Below are 16,182 nucleotides of genomic sequence, written 5' to 3'. Positions count from 1 at the left end.
GACCTTGGGTGAACAGAATAGGATTGATTAATCCTTTCTTCCTGACATACATACTCATTGTTGGTCTAGCATGGCCTGCTTATTTTATCTTACTATTTAAGTAATGTAGTCACTCATGAACACACCACCAGCAACAAGAGGTAGGACCCTGACCACACCTGCATGGTCTTCTCCCAGTTCATCACCCTGCCTCTTCCCAGCTGAGCTGCCTATCATCCTGAATTAGTATTTATCACTACCTTGCTTTTCTTTGTATGTTTTCCTTGCCTTTATATACGTATGTGTGTGTTTTATATATATACATATACACACATTGTGATGGTTAACTTTATGTATCAATTTGGCTGGGCCACAGCCAAATTTGGCGACTAGCTATTTGTTCAAACATTATTCTGGGTGTTTCTTTGAGGATGTTTTGGGATGAGATTAACATTTACATTGATGGACTTTGAGTGAAGCAGATTGCCCTCCACAATGTGAGTGGGCCTCGTCCAATTCAGCAGAAGGTCTGGATAGAGCAAAAAAGACCGGCCTCCCCAAGCAAGGGGGAGTTCTTCAGCAGACCGCCTTCAGACTCAGACTGGAATATCCACTCTCCTCGGTCTCCAACCTGCAGCCCAGCATGCAGATTCTGGACTTACCAGACTTCGTAACCACAGGACCCAATTCCTTATAAGAAATCGCCTCCTGTATATATATAAACATCCTACTGGTCCTGGTTCTCTGGAGAACCCTAATACACATATATATTTCCTAATGTTTTTAAGGTTGTTAAATGTAAAAAAGGGATTCATGCTAAACACAATCCTTTTTAACTTATTTTTCATTTAATACAATATAACTAAAATTTAGCCATATTGTTACAGGTCACTATAGTAGTTCATTTTGGCTACCTTATGAGAGTCTGTTCTGTGGCTATTCTACAGTTTATTCATTCATTCTCCTGTTGATGGGCACCAGGGTTGATTTCAGTGTTTTGCTATGGAAATAATTTTTTAAAATGAAAAGAATATTAAAGTATATTTCCTCCCACTAAAAAAAAAGAAAGAAAGAAAATAAGGGACAAAGTGATATGGATACAGAAATTTGTAGAATGTTTGTGAAAGGGAATACTGAGAAGAGTGGTGAATCTCAGGATTCTCTAAGATTGGATTAAATATAGTTGGGTAAATGGATTTTGTTGGGAGTGGGCTATTTGGATTTGGTTTGGATTTGGTTTCTCTGTTAAGAGAACAAAGTTTTCTTGGAATACTGCTTTTGATAAGAAATTGTGTGAGTTTCTTTGCCTTTAAGTGATCTGTGTTTGCTTTTGAAATCTTTTCGCTTTGGTTAAGTGAATAAGCATTGTCTGCCAGATTCTAAAATTTGACCTCCAGCTACCTTTGAGATGCTTCAAAGTAACCCTGAGGCGTCTCAGACAAATATTAAATTAACTACGATTACCTAGTATGTTAAATTACAGGGAAAGCATTGTCGAATGATAAGCCTTCTCAGGTTATACTGTATGGATAAATGTTATTAATACAGATATTCTAAAAATTACATGAAATTCCTAAAAATCTGGTATGTCCTGATAAAATGTTACCAGTCATAATTCTGGTTATTGTAACCAAGTTTCTTTACTGATTACATCATAATCAGGTGTTTAACCATGACTTTTATATCTTTCTGTCATTTAAAGACAGTTATTGTTGTATTCTGATGTTTTTGCCAAAGTGCTTTATCTTCAAGAAGACTCATAGGAAGGAAATTTTGACAAGTACAAGTCTCTGATAAATTTCAGATTATACCACTGAACTGGGTAAGAAATTAAAGAATCCTGATAGAAAACCTGGTGGCTTCATAAAAAGTTAACAAAAGGATTAGTTACTGAGTGAACTGGTGAATATAGTTATAATGTTTATGGGGTTTTGTCTGGAATATTACTGGTTTTGATCTATGTTTTCCAGATATAGGGAAGCCCTTCCCCTCAAGGTACTATGACTTAAGAGCAATTGGGTAAATTACACCTCTATGTTTAGAATCGAAATGCTATTCTTTTCTCTCTGCCTGGTCTCTCCAGAAATAGGAGAGTCTCAGGTCTGAGGAGGCTTATCAAGTGAATGGGAAAAACTATCTCCTGGCATGTGCAAGAATTTTGATATTTTGGAGACCTCTAGAAAAGAGAAGTCCACTGAGGCAGAATCTGATGGCAGGCCTTTGTCATGGATTTCCTGGCCTTGAGAGGCCTTTGTGGGCATTCAGTCTGAGACTCCTGAGGAGTTCCACCAAAGCCAGTGTGGAGGAGCCTATGTGGTCAATAGACTGGACTTATTTTGGAAACAAATTAGTCTTGATTCGGCTGTGTTTGATGGAGATGAGGGTAATTAGGGAGAAAAATATGATGTTTCAATAGATATTAAATTCTAGTTCTGTTAAAGCTATTGTGTTAAGCATACTTTTGCCTTAATATTCAGGAGGACAAGAAAATTACCTAGTGGAGTTATCACAGAGTATAACTACTCATGATATATGACACTGCTTGCTTTAAGTCTATTGCTAAAAGCACATGTACAAATGCTTGTGTGACAAATGGGTGTAATAGATTATATATATATATATATATATCCTCTAAAATGATTCCCTATTAACATACCTCTGAGCTTGTTCACAATATCTGATCAGTTTTTCCCCAATGTGAAAAACTAGGCAAATATAAAGGAGGCCTAGCACCCCAGCTGCTTGCTGGTGCAAGCAGCTGACTCACCCCAGCATTGAGGAATGGACATTTTGATCATCAAAGTTTTCTACTGAAAGATTTACAATCAAAGTTAAAATGATGGAAGAATCTGCACACATTGAAGTATGGGGAAGTCATTCTGACTTATACATGGTGTAACTTAAACTTTACAGACCAAAGTGGCCTGTTTTGTGAACTTCCAGACATGCATTGTACACCTACTTTGGCCATTGAGGATAAAAGTACATTTGAAAGTCAAAATAGAGTAACCATGGTTCAGACATCCAAGGTAATACTAGGTGGCCACTGTGGATGTGACCTCAGATATGTTCCTGAGTTGCTGAATTTTCTGAGCTGTGTCAGACTAGGGGACACCACTAGCCATTCTCAAAGCAATGTCTGCTGGCAGCTAGAAGCTGCAGCCTTACATTTTCAAGGTTTCCTCTTGTAACAATTAAATTTTTAGACAATAAGATTCTGTAGATCAGATGTTGGCAGAAAAAAAGGAGACTGTGTAGTGGCCAATAGCTCCTATTGTGTATATGTTGATACAACACCAGAAGTTAAACCCTACTTAAATAAAAGACTGGCTATCTGGCTACAAGTCTCCCCAAGGTGCTGGGTCCAGACTAGGTTTCAGGTTTATTCTCCTGATTTCCTCAGAGAATGAGATCTGTTTTCTCTCTTAAAGTTAGTTTGAATTGGATCTGTTGCACCAAACTGGCAGACCAATGGATTGAGGTCTTAATCATAGCAGACTCAGAACCAGGACTTGGAACATAGGGATATTTATAATTTGGTGTACCTTCCCAAAACTGAGGCAGGACTATGCCCCATTTCAGCAGGAAGTACCCAGAGTGGTTGTCCTCATGTTCTCTGAAAGATTTGGGGAAGGTTGAAAGACAAGGTGGGATTGAAACCAAGTCCCCCTACACCTGAGTTTCTCTGCTGAGTTTATGATTAACCTCTATACCCAATATGTTATTCCCTTTCTTATCCAACACATGTTCTCCTCAAGATTGAGAAGTATCAAAGAAAAGGGGGGATTGAAACTGAGCAGGACCCTGGGTCTCCTGGGCATGAAAGCCTTTCTGGCCCCCAATTCTTGTTTGTAGAAATTATGTTTCATTCAGCTCCTTGACCCTCAATGAATTCCAGAAAGCAGATTCAAACAATTGTTGATCAGGGAAAGGACAGAATGCAGAAACAAAGGAGGAGCAAGCAAGAAACAATAGGGCAGCCTTGGGAAAGGGTTCTGGTTCCTCCTCAAGAAATCTACATAAAAATATCTTTAAGTTCTTCTGCAAGACCCCCTCCATGTGGAGGATCGCAACTTCAGACTGAGCACAGATTTCTGGAACACTGCCCTGTTACCTCACCACTGAACAGAAGAAAGTCACACACCCTGCACCCCAAATTTTGCCTGTAAAAACTTTCCGCAAAAAACCATCAGGTAGTTCGGGATTTTTGAGCATGAGCCGCCCATTCTCCTTGCTTGGCCCTACATAAATCTTTCTCTGCTCCAAACTCTGACGTTTCAGTTTGTTTGGCCTCACTGTGCATCAGGCACACAAACTTGTGTTCTGTAACACTACTGGTATATGACCTTCTTTTCAGTAGTTCTGGACCTTTGGAGCTGCCACTACTGGCAGAGAGTTCCTAAAACATTTGGAATTTCCTAACTTTTGAAAGCAATCAAGATATCTTTTGTTAGTTAATGAAGTGACTTTGGAACCCCCCTATATAACCTAAGGATGGGTGCTGGTTGTCAGTGGAGACAATCATGTGATTGGAGGGTTGGAACTTCCAGTCCCACCCTCTGACATCCAGGGAGGTAAGAGGGACTAGCAGTTGAATTGAACCCTATAGCCAATGATTTGATCAATTTACCTATGTAATGAAGTCTCCAAAAATAACCCAAAAGAATGGTGCTTGAAGAGTTTTCAGTTTGGTGAACACATTGAGGTCAGGAGAACAGCAGGATTAGAGTGGCATGGAAGTGCCACCAACTTACCCCATTTCTTGCCCTTTGCATCTCATCCATCTGGCTCTTAACTATCCTTTTATAATAGGTGATCTAATAAGTAAATGTTTCTCTAAATTCTGTAAGCCACTCTAGAAAATTAATCAAATCTAAGAAGGAGGTCAAGGGAACCTCCAATCTATTTGTGACTGGCAAGTCAGATTGCCCCCTACAGTCTTGTAGGTCTGAACCCTTAAACTGTGGAATCTGATGCTATATCCAGGTAGATAGCATCAGAATTGAATTGAATTATAGGACACCCAAGCTGGTCCAAAGTGTTGATTCTTGGTTGTGTGAGGAAACCCCCTCCCTCACACATTGGAACTGGGTGATCAGAGTCCTTATATCACAACAGAATAAATGCAAAGAGAGTAGAAGGAAGGAGATAATAAAGAAAATGATACAATCATAGAAATAACCAACAACTCAAAACATAGTTTTTGAAAAAATTTATAAAATTGATAATCTCCTGTCAAGATCAGAGAGAGAAAACAAAGAAAAGGGAGAGAACCGATTTCTAAGATCTGGTTAAAAAAGGTGGGGTACATAATTATGAACCCTATAGACATTAACATGATAAAAAGAAGATATTATGCACAAGCCAACAGTAAATTAGAACTCTGAACAACTTGGACAAATCCTTTAAAAACACAACTTACCAAAGAGGACACAAAGAAATAGACAATTTGAAAAGAGTTATATTTATTTTTTTTTTATAAATTTATTTATTTTATTTTATTTACTTTTATTTTTTTGGCTGCATTGGGTCTTCATTGCTGCATGTGGGCTTTTCTCTGGTTGCCACGAGCGGGGGCTACTCTTCATTGTGATGCACAGGCTTTTCATTGTGGTGGCTTCTTCTTGGGAGCATGGGCTCTAGGCATGTGGGCTTCAGTAGTTGTGGCACACGGGCTCAGTAGTTGTGGCTCGTGGGCTCTAGAGAACAGGCTCAGTAGTTGTGGCGTACGAGATTAGTTGCTCCGCAGCATGTGGGATCTTCCTGGACCAGGGCTCGTACCTGTATCTCCTGCATTGGCAGACAGATTCATAACCACTGCACCACCAGGGAAGCCCCATTATTTTTATTTTTAAAAATTATCTGTGAAATTTAAAACTCCCTCCCGTGCAAAAACTTCCCAACACATGTCTTCACTACTGAATTTTACCAAATTTTTATTTTAAAAATAAACATATAACAGAAACTCTCCCAGAGAACAAAAACAGAGGAAAGATTTCTTGACTTGTTTTAGGAGGTTAAAAACCCTCAAAATACCAAAGAAATTATAAGAACTAAAAAACATTATAAACAAAATATTAGCAACTGAATTCACATAATACTTTATGAACAAGACAGATAAGTTGCAGAAACACAATTTTGTTTTACCATTTGAGATTCAATAAGTGTGACTCACAACATTAAAAGGAAAAAAAATATGTAAAAGATTTTGTCATTTCATGATAAGCCCTAATGAAATTCAGTAGCCATCCATAATAATAATAATAAAAAACATTTAGCAACTTTGAAAGTGTTCTTAATCTAATAAAAAGTGTACATGAAACACTTGCAGCAATTATCATAGCTAATATTCTCTTGAATAATTCTTATCCAATACAAGTAAAAAGATGAGAATGTCAGATGTCAATTCTATTCAACAGTGTACTGCTGTTCACAACAAGTGCCACTGAGCAAGAAAATGCAATAAAAGAGATCATGAGGATTGAAAAGAAACAACTGGAATTTTCATACTTAGAGCTGTCATGAGAGTATGCATAGAAAATCCAAAAGGACCTACAGATAAAATATTAAACTTAATAAGTTAATTTAACACGGATACTGGAAACAAGGACAAAATATCTTTTAACATATTTCTATAGATTAGCAAAAACTACACAAACACATACACATGCACACAAACTCTCATATAAAAAGAGTTGAAAAGCCCTTATATTCTGAGACTGAAGATCTGTTTTTGAAAGTCAGTCATCCAGAGGTCATAGTTAAAGTCACGGGTAAATTAAGGTTTTCCAAGGTAAGGACACAGAGGAAAATCACAAGTCCAAGAAACCACCTTTGAGGGATGATGACTTGGGGGAAGGAGGAGAATAAGAAGAGTAAAGAAAACAAGGAAAGGCATAGTAAGAATGTGGAAAAACTGTTACAAGACATCAGAAAGCATAGTAATATCAGAATTTTTAAGCAAGTAAATATTCTAACTCAGTTCTTTTAAAAGGAAAAATGAGGGCTCCCCTGGTGGCACAGTGGTTGAGGGTCCGCCTGCCGATGCAGGGGACACGGGTTCGTGTCCCGGTCCGGGAAGATCCCACATGCCGCGGAGCGGCTGGGCCCGTGAGCCGTGGCCGCTGAGCCTGTGCGTCCGGAGCCTGTGCTCCGCAACAGAAGAGGCCACGACAGTGAGAGGCCCACGTACTGCAAAAATGAAATCTGTTGTGCTCATATAACTAAAATATCCAGAGGTAGGTCAGTCTCCACATGTGGTCTTTGGCTCTGTCATCATTCTGTTCTATTTGTGAACTTCATTCCTGGGCCAGCTTTACCTATGGAACAAAATTCTATAGCAACTTGGAGTTTTGAAGGCATCATACCCCCAAGACAGAGTCCCTCCTTCCTCAACCACCAAATATAAACTATTGCTTTATTTAAGTGGGATCACCAATTATTCCAACTAAGTGCTGAGGGAGGAGGTGAAATTCTGTTCATTATCTTAGACCTTGGTTCTCATCTGGGGTCAATTTTGCCCCCGAGGGACATTTGGAAATGTCTGAAGATATATTTGGTTATTGTAACTGGGGAGGTACTACTGGCACCCAGTGAGTAGTGGCCAGGGATGCTGCTAAAAATCCTGCAGTGCATTGAACAACCCTCCATAACAAAGAATTATGCAGCCCAAAGTGTCAACAGTCCAAAGCCTGAGAAGTCTTTAGACAAGAGTTTCTTAAAATTAAATGTTCATCTGAATAACCTAAAAGGCTAATTAAAACACAGCATTCTAGTCCCCATTCCAGGATTTTCTGACTCAGTAAGTCTAGAGTGGGGCCTGAAAATGTCTTCATCTAACAAGCTCACAGGTACTACTCCTGCTGGTGGTCCATAGTCAACACTCCATGAAACACTCTAATCAGGGCCCTGGCCTGTAGCTGAGGGTGCAGTGAAGCATAGGACAGCATGTTGGCTCTATAAAATGAGTTGGAGTTTAATGCATCCTGGAGAAATAAACAGCTGTGCTAATGCAGAGAGAAAAAACTATGTCTTCAGTCATTTCCTACCCTGCCCAAATCCTAAAGTCCATGTTGTTCTAAAATGTCCAGGTGGGAGAACTGCTTCCAGTACCCCTGGCTTCCGAAAAATTCCGCTTGCTCTGATCTCCCTTCCTAAGTCCTTCAAAAAATATACCCAGACCTTGCCTGCGTCCGCCCGGAGCCAACAGTCCTCCACGCACCCCGCATCCAGTGAGATGCACTGCACACCGGCGGAGCAGGCATGGGCAGAGCAGTGGTGGCCAGGCTCGGACTGGGGCTGCTGCTTCTGACACTGCTCTTACCTACGCAGATTTATTCAAATCAAACAACTGTTGTAACACCTTCAAGAAACTCCTCCCAGCATACCTCAGCTGCCCCCAATCCAGCGAATGCCACCACCAAGGCAAGTGACTGTGCTCTGCAGTCAACAGCCAGTCTCTTGGTGATCTCGCTCTCCCTTCTACATCTCTACTGTTAAGAGACTCAGGCCAAGAAACATCTATACTTCCCCATCCTCTAAACCCAATTCACATGGCATCCAGACATCCCGTGTGACAAAGGAAAAAAAGAAACAGGTCTTCATTGAATTAATCTGCTAGTTCCACACCTTATTTTATTGACAGAAACTGCTGAGGATCCCAAATTTGATTGGTTTGAAGAGCATGTGAAGGGTTTGACTAGATGATGAATGCTAATATTAAATCTGCTGGAGTTTCCTGTACAAGATGAAGAGAGACAACATCCAAAATTAGTTAAGAGACGATTTCCTTAAATGTGGCTTAAGAAGTATGGACACATAAAACTCTACCTTGAAAGAATAGATTTTATCTTACTTAGAGATAAAGAATGAGATGTAGAACAGAGATTCAGTTTTCATTTGGCTCATTAAATTTATAAGGCCATAAAACAATGAGGTAAAACAGAAAGCGTCTGTGATTCTATTTATATGTACATTAGAAGGAACTTCCAGGTGCTACTGTAAATCCTCAATGGGTTGTTTCAGCAGTACTAATTTAATGCTGATGTACCCTAGAGAAAGTTTTATGTTAAGCTATCACTGTTCTCTTGGGAACTGAAATCTTTCCCTTGGGGATTGGGTTTGACATTGCATTTGAATTTTTATATAGTCATTGATATGTACCAGGGCAATGATGGATTGGAATCTACCCCAAATCCAAGCATAACGAGTACATTTTGCTTCTATACTTATCAACTATTCTTATTCAAAAAGAGCACTAGATTCATTTAGCTAAACAGATAACAAAGAGTAGAATTATATTGATCTCAACTAATTTCAAAATGCTTTTTATTTCTGCATAATGTCGAATACTTTTTACAGTTTAAAAAATGATCTGTTTTGAAGGTAAGATTGACAAATCTTGAAATTAAAAAAGCAAATATGTGAAGGAGCTAAACTATAAATCAAATATATTTGGCAAGGGAAGACTGGAAGCTTGCTTACGTTAAATTCAGAAAAACTTTTATACTCTTTTCTGTAAATACTTTTTTTAAAACTGAATCAGAATAGCCACATTCAGAACACTTTCTGTTATCAATCAATATTTTTAAATAGTTAGAACCTGGTCCTAAGCCTAAAGTGGGCTTGATTTTGGAAAGTAAATCTTTTCACAACTGCCTTGATGCACGGAAACCTTTTTAAAAATAGACACTCCCTAAGTCTTTTGTTCGCATGATCATACACTGATGCTTAGATGTTCCAAAATCTAATATGGCCACAATAGTCTTGATAACCAAAGTCATTTTTTTCCATCTTTAGAAATCTACACTGGAACAACCATACCCAACAGATCTCAAGCTACTATGTGTGTGAACGAACCTTCTCTTTTGTTTCATACCTGAATGCTGTACATCTATTTTGGATTGTATATTGTGTTTGTGTATTTATGCTTTGGTTCAGAGTAACTTCTCATGTTATGGGATTGATTTGCATTAAACACAAACAGTAAAATAAAATTTATATATATATATATATATATGTGTGTGTATAAATATATATATATATATATATATATATATATACCCAAATTCTCCCCTCTTCCCCCTTCCTATTCTTTTAATTAAATGAATTTGGATTTTTTTAATGAGGTTTCTAGAAAACTGTGGAATAAGCAAAAGAATCAATAAACATAAAGTCAACAATGTAACTGACTTGATAAACCACAGATATCAAAGTCCCTGAGAGCAAGAAAAGCCCTCTTGACTCTTTGCTTGAATATTTAACAACCCATCTGCACTATTACTCCTCACCCATCCTGCCTCTCATGCATTCGCACTGGGAAATGAGAAACAGGATCCTTTTCTGATTAATCTTTATATGTAAACTGTAGTTATAATATGGGCAGAAGTGGTTTTCTCCAGAGGAGCTCAGGGCAGAAACAAGGAGAGTGTGATATTTTTTGCTATGTAAGAATATCTCAATAAGAGGAAACTCTAGAATGTCAACTAAAGAGGAAAAAAAGGAAGGAGATAATATTGAAAAAAAAAGACCATTAACGTGGCAGTTATAGCAACTTAGATTATTTTATTAAACAAACACATATGCAAGTGAGAGATCTTGCCTGGGATCCATCTAGAGCAAACCTTTCTCTCCAGGAACTTATAAGTAGAAAGAAAAGAAAAACAAAAAGAACTGCAACGTTGTGGGTACAGAGTAATGTGGATCTCTGCATGACAGCACACAAGGGAGGGTTACTTTCACTGTAGCATTAAAGAAGGCTTCCTGGAGAAAGAAGCTGCTCAGCTGGCCCTCATGGTTAGAAAATCGTCCAAGCAGAGACAGAGATACTATGTTAAAATAGTTCAGCATCTCTGCAAATACAATTATCTCAGCATAATTATAGTTAGCTCACTTTAACAAATGATATTTCAGCAGAATCACAACAAAAGAGTTCAAATAAGAAGCCAAGGGGATGTCACTGTTAAGTCATGGACATCATTTCACTTATTCCGAGGTATATTCTTTCTCACCTCACATCTATGAAATCTGAGTGGACCCTACTATTGATATTGTCTCATAATAACAATTTTTAATTATTTTTCTGCTAGTGTATAAATTGTGATTTATCTTACAAACTATGGGCACTCTGATTTGTCCAAATCTGATGATTATTTGATAAAATACGATGAGGTTGACTCCTGGGCTGACAGAGTTTCTGGACTCCTGGTTACTGATCCCAAATGGAAATGGAGACATGGTGAGGGCTCATGAGATATTCTGAAAGGACCTGTTAAGACCACAAGCAAAAAATTGTTCTACATAAGAGATATTTGTACACCATGTTCATAACAGCATTATTCACAATAGCCAAAAGGTAGAATCAACCCAAATGTCCATCGACAGCTGAACGGATAAACAAAACAGCCTTAAAAAGGAAAGAAATTCTAATACATAACACCACATGAATGAATTATAAGGACATTATGCTAAGTGGAATAACCAGTCACAAAAAGACAAATAGTGATGATTCCATTTATATGAGGTACCTAGAGTAATCAGATTCATATAGACAGAAAGTAGCATGGTGGTTGCCAGGGACTAGGGGAGCAAGGAATGGGGAATGTGGTTTAATGGGCAGAGTTTTAGTTTACAAGATAAAAAAAGTTCTAGAGATGGGTTGCACAAAATGTGAATGTACTTAATATTACTAAACTGTATGTTTAAAAATGACTAATGCAGTAAGTTTTTAAGTCATGTATATTTTACCACAATTTTTAAAAAATAGATTTATCAGGACTTCCCTGGTGGCACAGTGGATAAGACTCTGTGCTCCCAATGCAGCAGGCCTGGGTCAATCCCTGGTCAGGGAACTGGATCCCACACGCATGCCGCAACTAAGAGTTTGTATGTCACAACTAAGGAGCCCATGAGCCATAACTGGGGAGCCCACCTGCCTCAATTAAGGAATCCACGTGCTGCAACTAAGGGGTCCGCCTGCTGCAACTAAGACCCAGCACAACCAAATAAATAAATAAATATTTTTTTAAAAAATAGATTTACCTAAAGATGGGAGTGGGGAAGAAATGGGAAAGGGTCTGCTGGAAATACTGAGGCTAAACTATGTAATAGATAAAATGGAGGGAAAGAGTGAGAGGATGGACAAAAAAGAAAGATTAAAAAGGAAAACTCACCAGCGCCTCAAAAACCATAATGCAAGACATATCAAAAGGACCAAGGAGGGCACTAATATTGCCAAAAGTATCAATCTGACGGAGGTGGGGTGACCTGGCAATTGGGAGAGGACACAGGGATATCACTTCAAACCCATTCTCTAGTTCTCCTGGCTTTGTTACCCACCTGAGTGTCAGCACCACCACTATCAGCTTCTGACGCATAGGCATCTGTGATTCTCTCCCTCATATTCCTGGATATCATATATCCACAGCCACCCTTTGTCTCTCCCTCTTACCCCATCCCACCCAGTCTATAAGTCCTTCATTCTTATCTCTTCTATACCTTAGATCATCTATTTTCATTCCTCTTGGAACTGTAGTCCCAGGAATAAATCTCAACCTCTATCTCTCTGTCTCTTTTTCTCTCTCTGACTCTCTGCCTCTCTCTCTCTCTCCTTCCCTCACTCCATTCCTTTCTCCACCCCCGTCCCTCCCTATCTCATCCATCAAATCCCTCCATTTTCCCAGTCCCTTCCTCTGTGCTTGAGGACCATCTCCTCCCATTCCCAGCTGGGCCCCAGTCCTTACTCACCCCAGTAGATGATGATGTCCTGGTCTCCTAGACTGCTGTGCTTCACTCGGCAACTCAGGCCAGTCTCCTCCCCAGCTGTCACATGCAGGGTTACTCGGAGATACCATGTCCCATCAGCATTGGGCACGGTATCACCTCGCTGAGTGCCAGACTGCTTCTGCTCGCCCCTCATCCACATCACCCACACAGGTTTCGGGTAGAATCCTGAGACATGGCATACCAGCAACAGACGGCCAGGCCCAGGACTGGGGTCACTGGACAGCCAGGCCTCGGGCTTCACTGGGGCAGGAAGAGGCAGGGAGACTGTCAGATTATGATTCTAATCTAGAGCATAGGCATTCAGAAACCCACAAGTTTGGACAGTGACCTCTTCTACTCTTATGGGAATCAAATCATTTATTGATTAAGCCCCTCCCTCCTTAGGTACCTCCTACTCTTGAATTCAAAAGTGGCAGGACCTGAAATAGAAAAGTCTTATGAAGAGAAAAGAACTAACCTTGCCTCTGTAGTTCGGCCTTCCCTGCATCGAGGACACCAAGGAGAAACCGAGGGCAGGTTTCTGAGAGGAGCGTCTCTATGATATCCCAGATGTCTTTGTACTGAGGGACGAGTGCACAGAAGTGCTGCGCCCTGCTGCCGCCCTCTGGGGCAGGTGCACATGAATGATTCTTAATGCTCGCGAAATCCAGTCCTCCTAAAGCTGCCCTCAAAAAGCTTCCTATGGACTTCCCAGAATGCAACTTACAGCCTGCTATGCACTGGATCACAAAGGGGTCTGGATACAAGGAAAACAGGGACAAAGTTATTAAAAAGCAAACAAGAAAGAAAGTTATGGGGAAAGGACGTGGGGCTTTGGATTTGGGGGGTGGGAGAAAGGTCTGAGATGTGGGATGACTCAAAAACTAATTGCAGTATTCAGAGCCTTTTCAGAAAGAAGAGCATTGGGGAAAGGTATGCATGTCATAAATGGTGGGGATGGTCTGCTGTAAGGCTGTAGGGTGGGCATGAGGGGAGAAGGGGAGCAGCTTGTGATGGACTCAGGAGTACAGCATTCCAGGGTGAAGGGGAGAGTTACACTGAGAGAAGGGATCAGCAGGAGATGCTTGAGGAGATGGATTGGAGGAGGAGGAAGTCACACTTCAGTTCACTCAGGCACAGAGTGGAGAAGTGAGGGCTTTGTCCTTGGGGTTAGAGAGAAGCCAGTTATGCACAAACAAACCAGGAGATGGTTACAAAGGGGGACCTTCATTTATCACACAGGGGTGCAAGAAACAGGAAGAATCTGGGATACTTGTTGGAGGTGTGGAGTCAGAGTTGGAGACTACTCTGGAGAAGTGTGTGCATGCAGTTGGGTAAAGTGGGAGGATGGGACCAAGATCCAAGAGAGTAATAGCCTTAACCAGGAGAGAGAAAAACCATTGGGAATCTCCCCGGAGCAGAGGACTGTACTCACATTCAACCTGGACTTTACTGACATATTCCTGTACTTCCTTGGTGAATCCAATGAAGTAGGCTTGGAATAGGCCCTCCAGCTCAATAATCTCCTCATCACTGAAGTTGCCCTTGGACCAGGGCTTCAGGAAAGTGGCAGTGCCCGAGTCACTGTCCCAGCCATGAATCTGAAAATCATCCAGCCAGCCTGAGGATTGACCTTGTGCCCAGGTGCTGTTGGCAAAGGTCAAAATCTGGATAACATGGTAAGAGGTTGGCCCCTGGAAGGCTGTGGGTGGTGGAAGGATAAGAAGAGTGAGGAGAAAGAAAGAATCAGGATGAAATGATAAAGAACCCAGAGTCTGAACAACAACACAGAGCCTAACATTGTCCTGCCCCAAGGCTTCTAGCTCCATCCCCAACCTCCAGAATGGGCGTAGAGGGCTGGAGCAGCATGCTTTCATCCAGACCCCCTGCACCTGTTCTGGGAGCTTCCAGAGTTCCTCTTACCATCCTTACTGTCACCACCTGGGACAATAACTGCTAGCAATAGAAGTGGCAGAAGCAGCATTGCGTTGGGAACTTCTGACCCTCAGAGCTGCTGTTTGATCTCTAATTTCAGCAAACCTTTTTCTCAGTACTCTATTGTGACTTCCTCTCTCTTCCAACTGACAAATCTCTTCCTCACCCACACTGCACGTCACAGAAATACTGTGTCTTCTACAGCTCTGTCCTCACACTCTGCCTCTCATTTCCGCTCCAGCCCTTGACTTGCAGATTTTTTTTTAAAGTCTCTGGCTTCCAGCTGTTCTCCTTGACCTCAGCTTTCTTCATATTTATTACTTCAGAAAAGCTCCGGTGTGATGTTAAAAGGTTATCTCACCCCCCCAATCCTTTATTTCCACATCTGTTAAATAAGAGGGTAATATTAAACAATTGCTCTGCTTCCAGTCTCTTTTTTTTTTGTTTTGTTTTGTTTTGTTTTTTGCGGTACATGGGCCTCTCACTGTTGCGGCCCCTCCTGTCGCGGAGCACAGGCCCCGGACGCGCAGGCGCAGTGGCCATGGCCCACGGGCCCAGCTGCTCCGCTCCAGTCTCTTTTAATCTAGAAGAATTCCTTTGGTTTATACACCCAACTGGACCTCCCTCCTCACTGCCCCTTTCCTCTGGCACTTTGCCATTACCTCTTCCCAACGTTCTCAATGGCCCCTCTTTCTTATCTCATCCCTCTTACCTAGTCTCTCTAACCCACATTATGGTTTCTGAGTGTGGGTGTGTGTTGACAATCATTTACATGCATGCAAAGCATTTAAATCACTGCTTTATCGTATTTGATTCTGGGACCCAAATGCCAAATGCTTTCATCCTATGTGACCCAGGTCACTGCCACAAGCCCTTATTCGTGCAACACAATCCAAACCCTCTCCCTATCTGTTCAGCACTCTGGTTCAGAATTGCTATAAAAATGTACACCTGATCATGTCAAGCTGATGCTTAAAATATTTCAATTACTTTCATGAAAAATAATCCAAACTCCTACTATGTATGTCAATTTTATATAAAAAGGCTCATATAGATATATCATTCCACGAGAAAAAGGGTGGGGGAGGTGAAAGGAGTGGGATCTGTGAAAAGGGAAACTGACAAGGCAATTTGTACCAGTGAACACTTATGAACATAAATGCAAGAGTCTGAAATCTGTATGAAATGCAATAGAGAGAGAAGGAGTTGGTTATATAGGCCCTCTAGACACACAGGACCCCCAAAGAATAATCTGAGATGGGTGGGACATCCTCTGATTATAATCCAGCCTGGCTGAGGGTCCTGGCTGTTCTGGGGGAGCCCAGTGCTCTTCCTCTGTCACCAGCCTTCCCCAAGCTCCCTCTTCTCACCCCATTGGTGCTCAGGCCACAGGCATCCTCATGCTTGCCTTTCCCTGGGCTCTTACCTGGCCCTCCCCCAAGCTCACCTCAGTGGGTGGTTTTCCTGCTAGAGAGCACTGTCCTCAGCACTCCAGTGTCCTGTCCC

The 16,182-nt window shown here is 40.9% G+C and overlaps 1 protein-coding gene across 1 annotated transcript; it reads right to left on the bottom strand.

Moving 5' to 3' along the window:
- Positions 1-11,196: 11,196 nt before the first annotated feature.
- LOC136138620 (T-cell surface glycoprotein CD1b-2-like) lies at positions 11,197-14,730 on the bottom strand. The gene is made up of 6 exons (XM_065897379.1): positions 14,665-14,730; positions 14,177-14,443; positions 13,220-13,498; positions 12,724-13,002; positions 12,150-12,243; positions 11,197-11,245 (listed from the first exon to the last, which is right to left on the bottom strand). Exons 1-6 carry the CDS (start codon positions 14,723-14,725, stop codon positions 11,224-11,226), a joined length of 1,002 nt encoding a protein of 333 aa, XP_065753451.1. The 5' UTR covers positions 14,726-14,730; the 3' UTR covers positions 11,197-11,223.
- Between the last annotated feature and the right edge of the window lie 1,452 nt (positions 14,731-16,182).

Source organism: Phocoena phocoena, chromosome 1 (assembly GCF_963924675.1).
Source record: "Phocoena phocoena chromosome 1, mPhoPho1.1, whole genome shotgun sequence".
In the NCBI taxonomy this organism is placed as follows: Eukaryota; Metazoa; Chordata; class Mammalia; order Artiodactyla; family Phocoenidae; genus Phocoena; species Phocoena phocoena.
The sequence above is the reverse complement of the archived record's forward strand: the minus strand, read 5'-3'. Positions and strand labels throughout refer to the sequence as shown.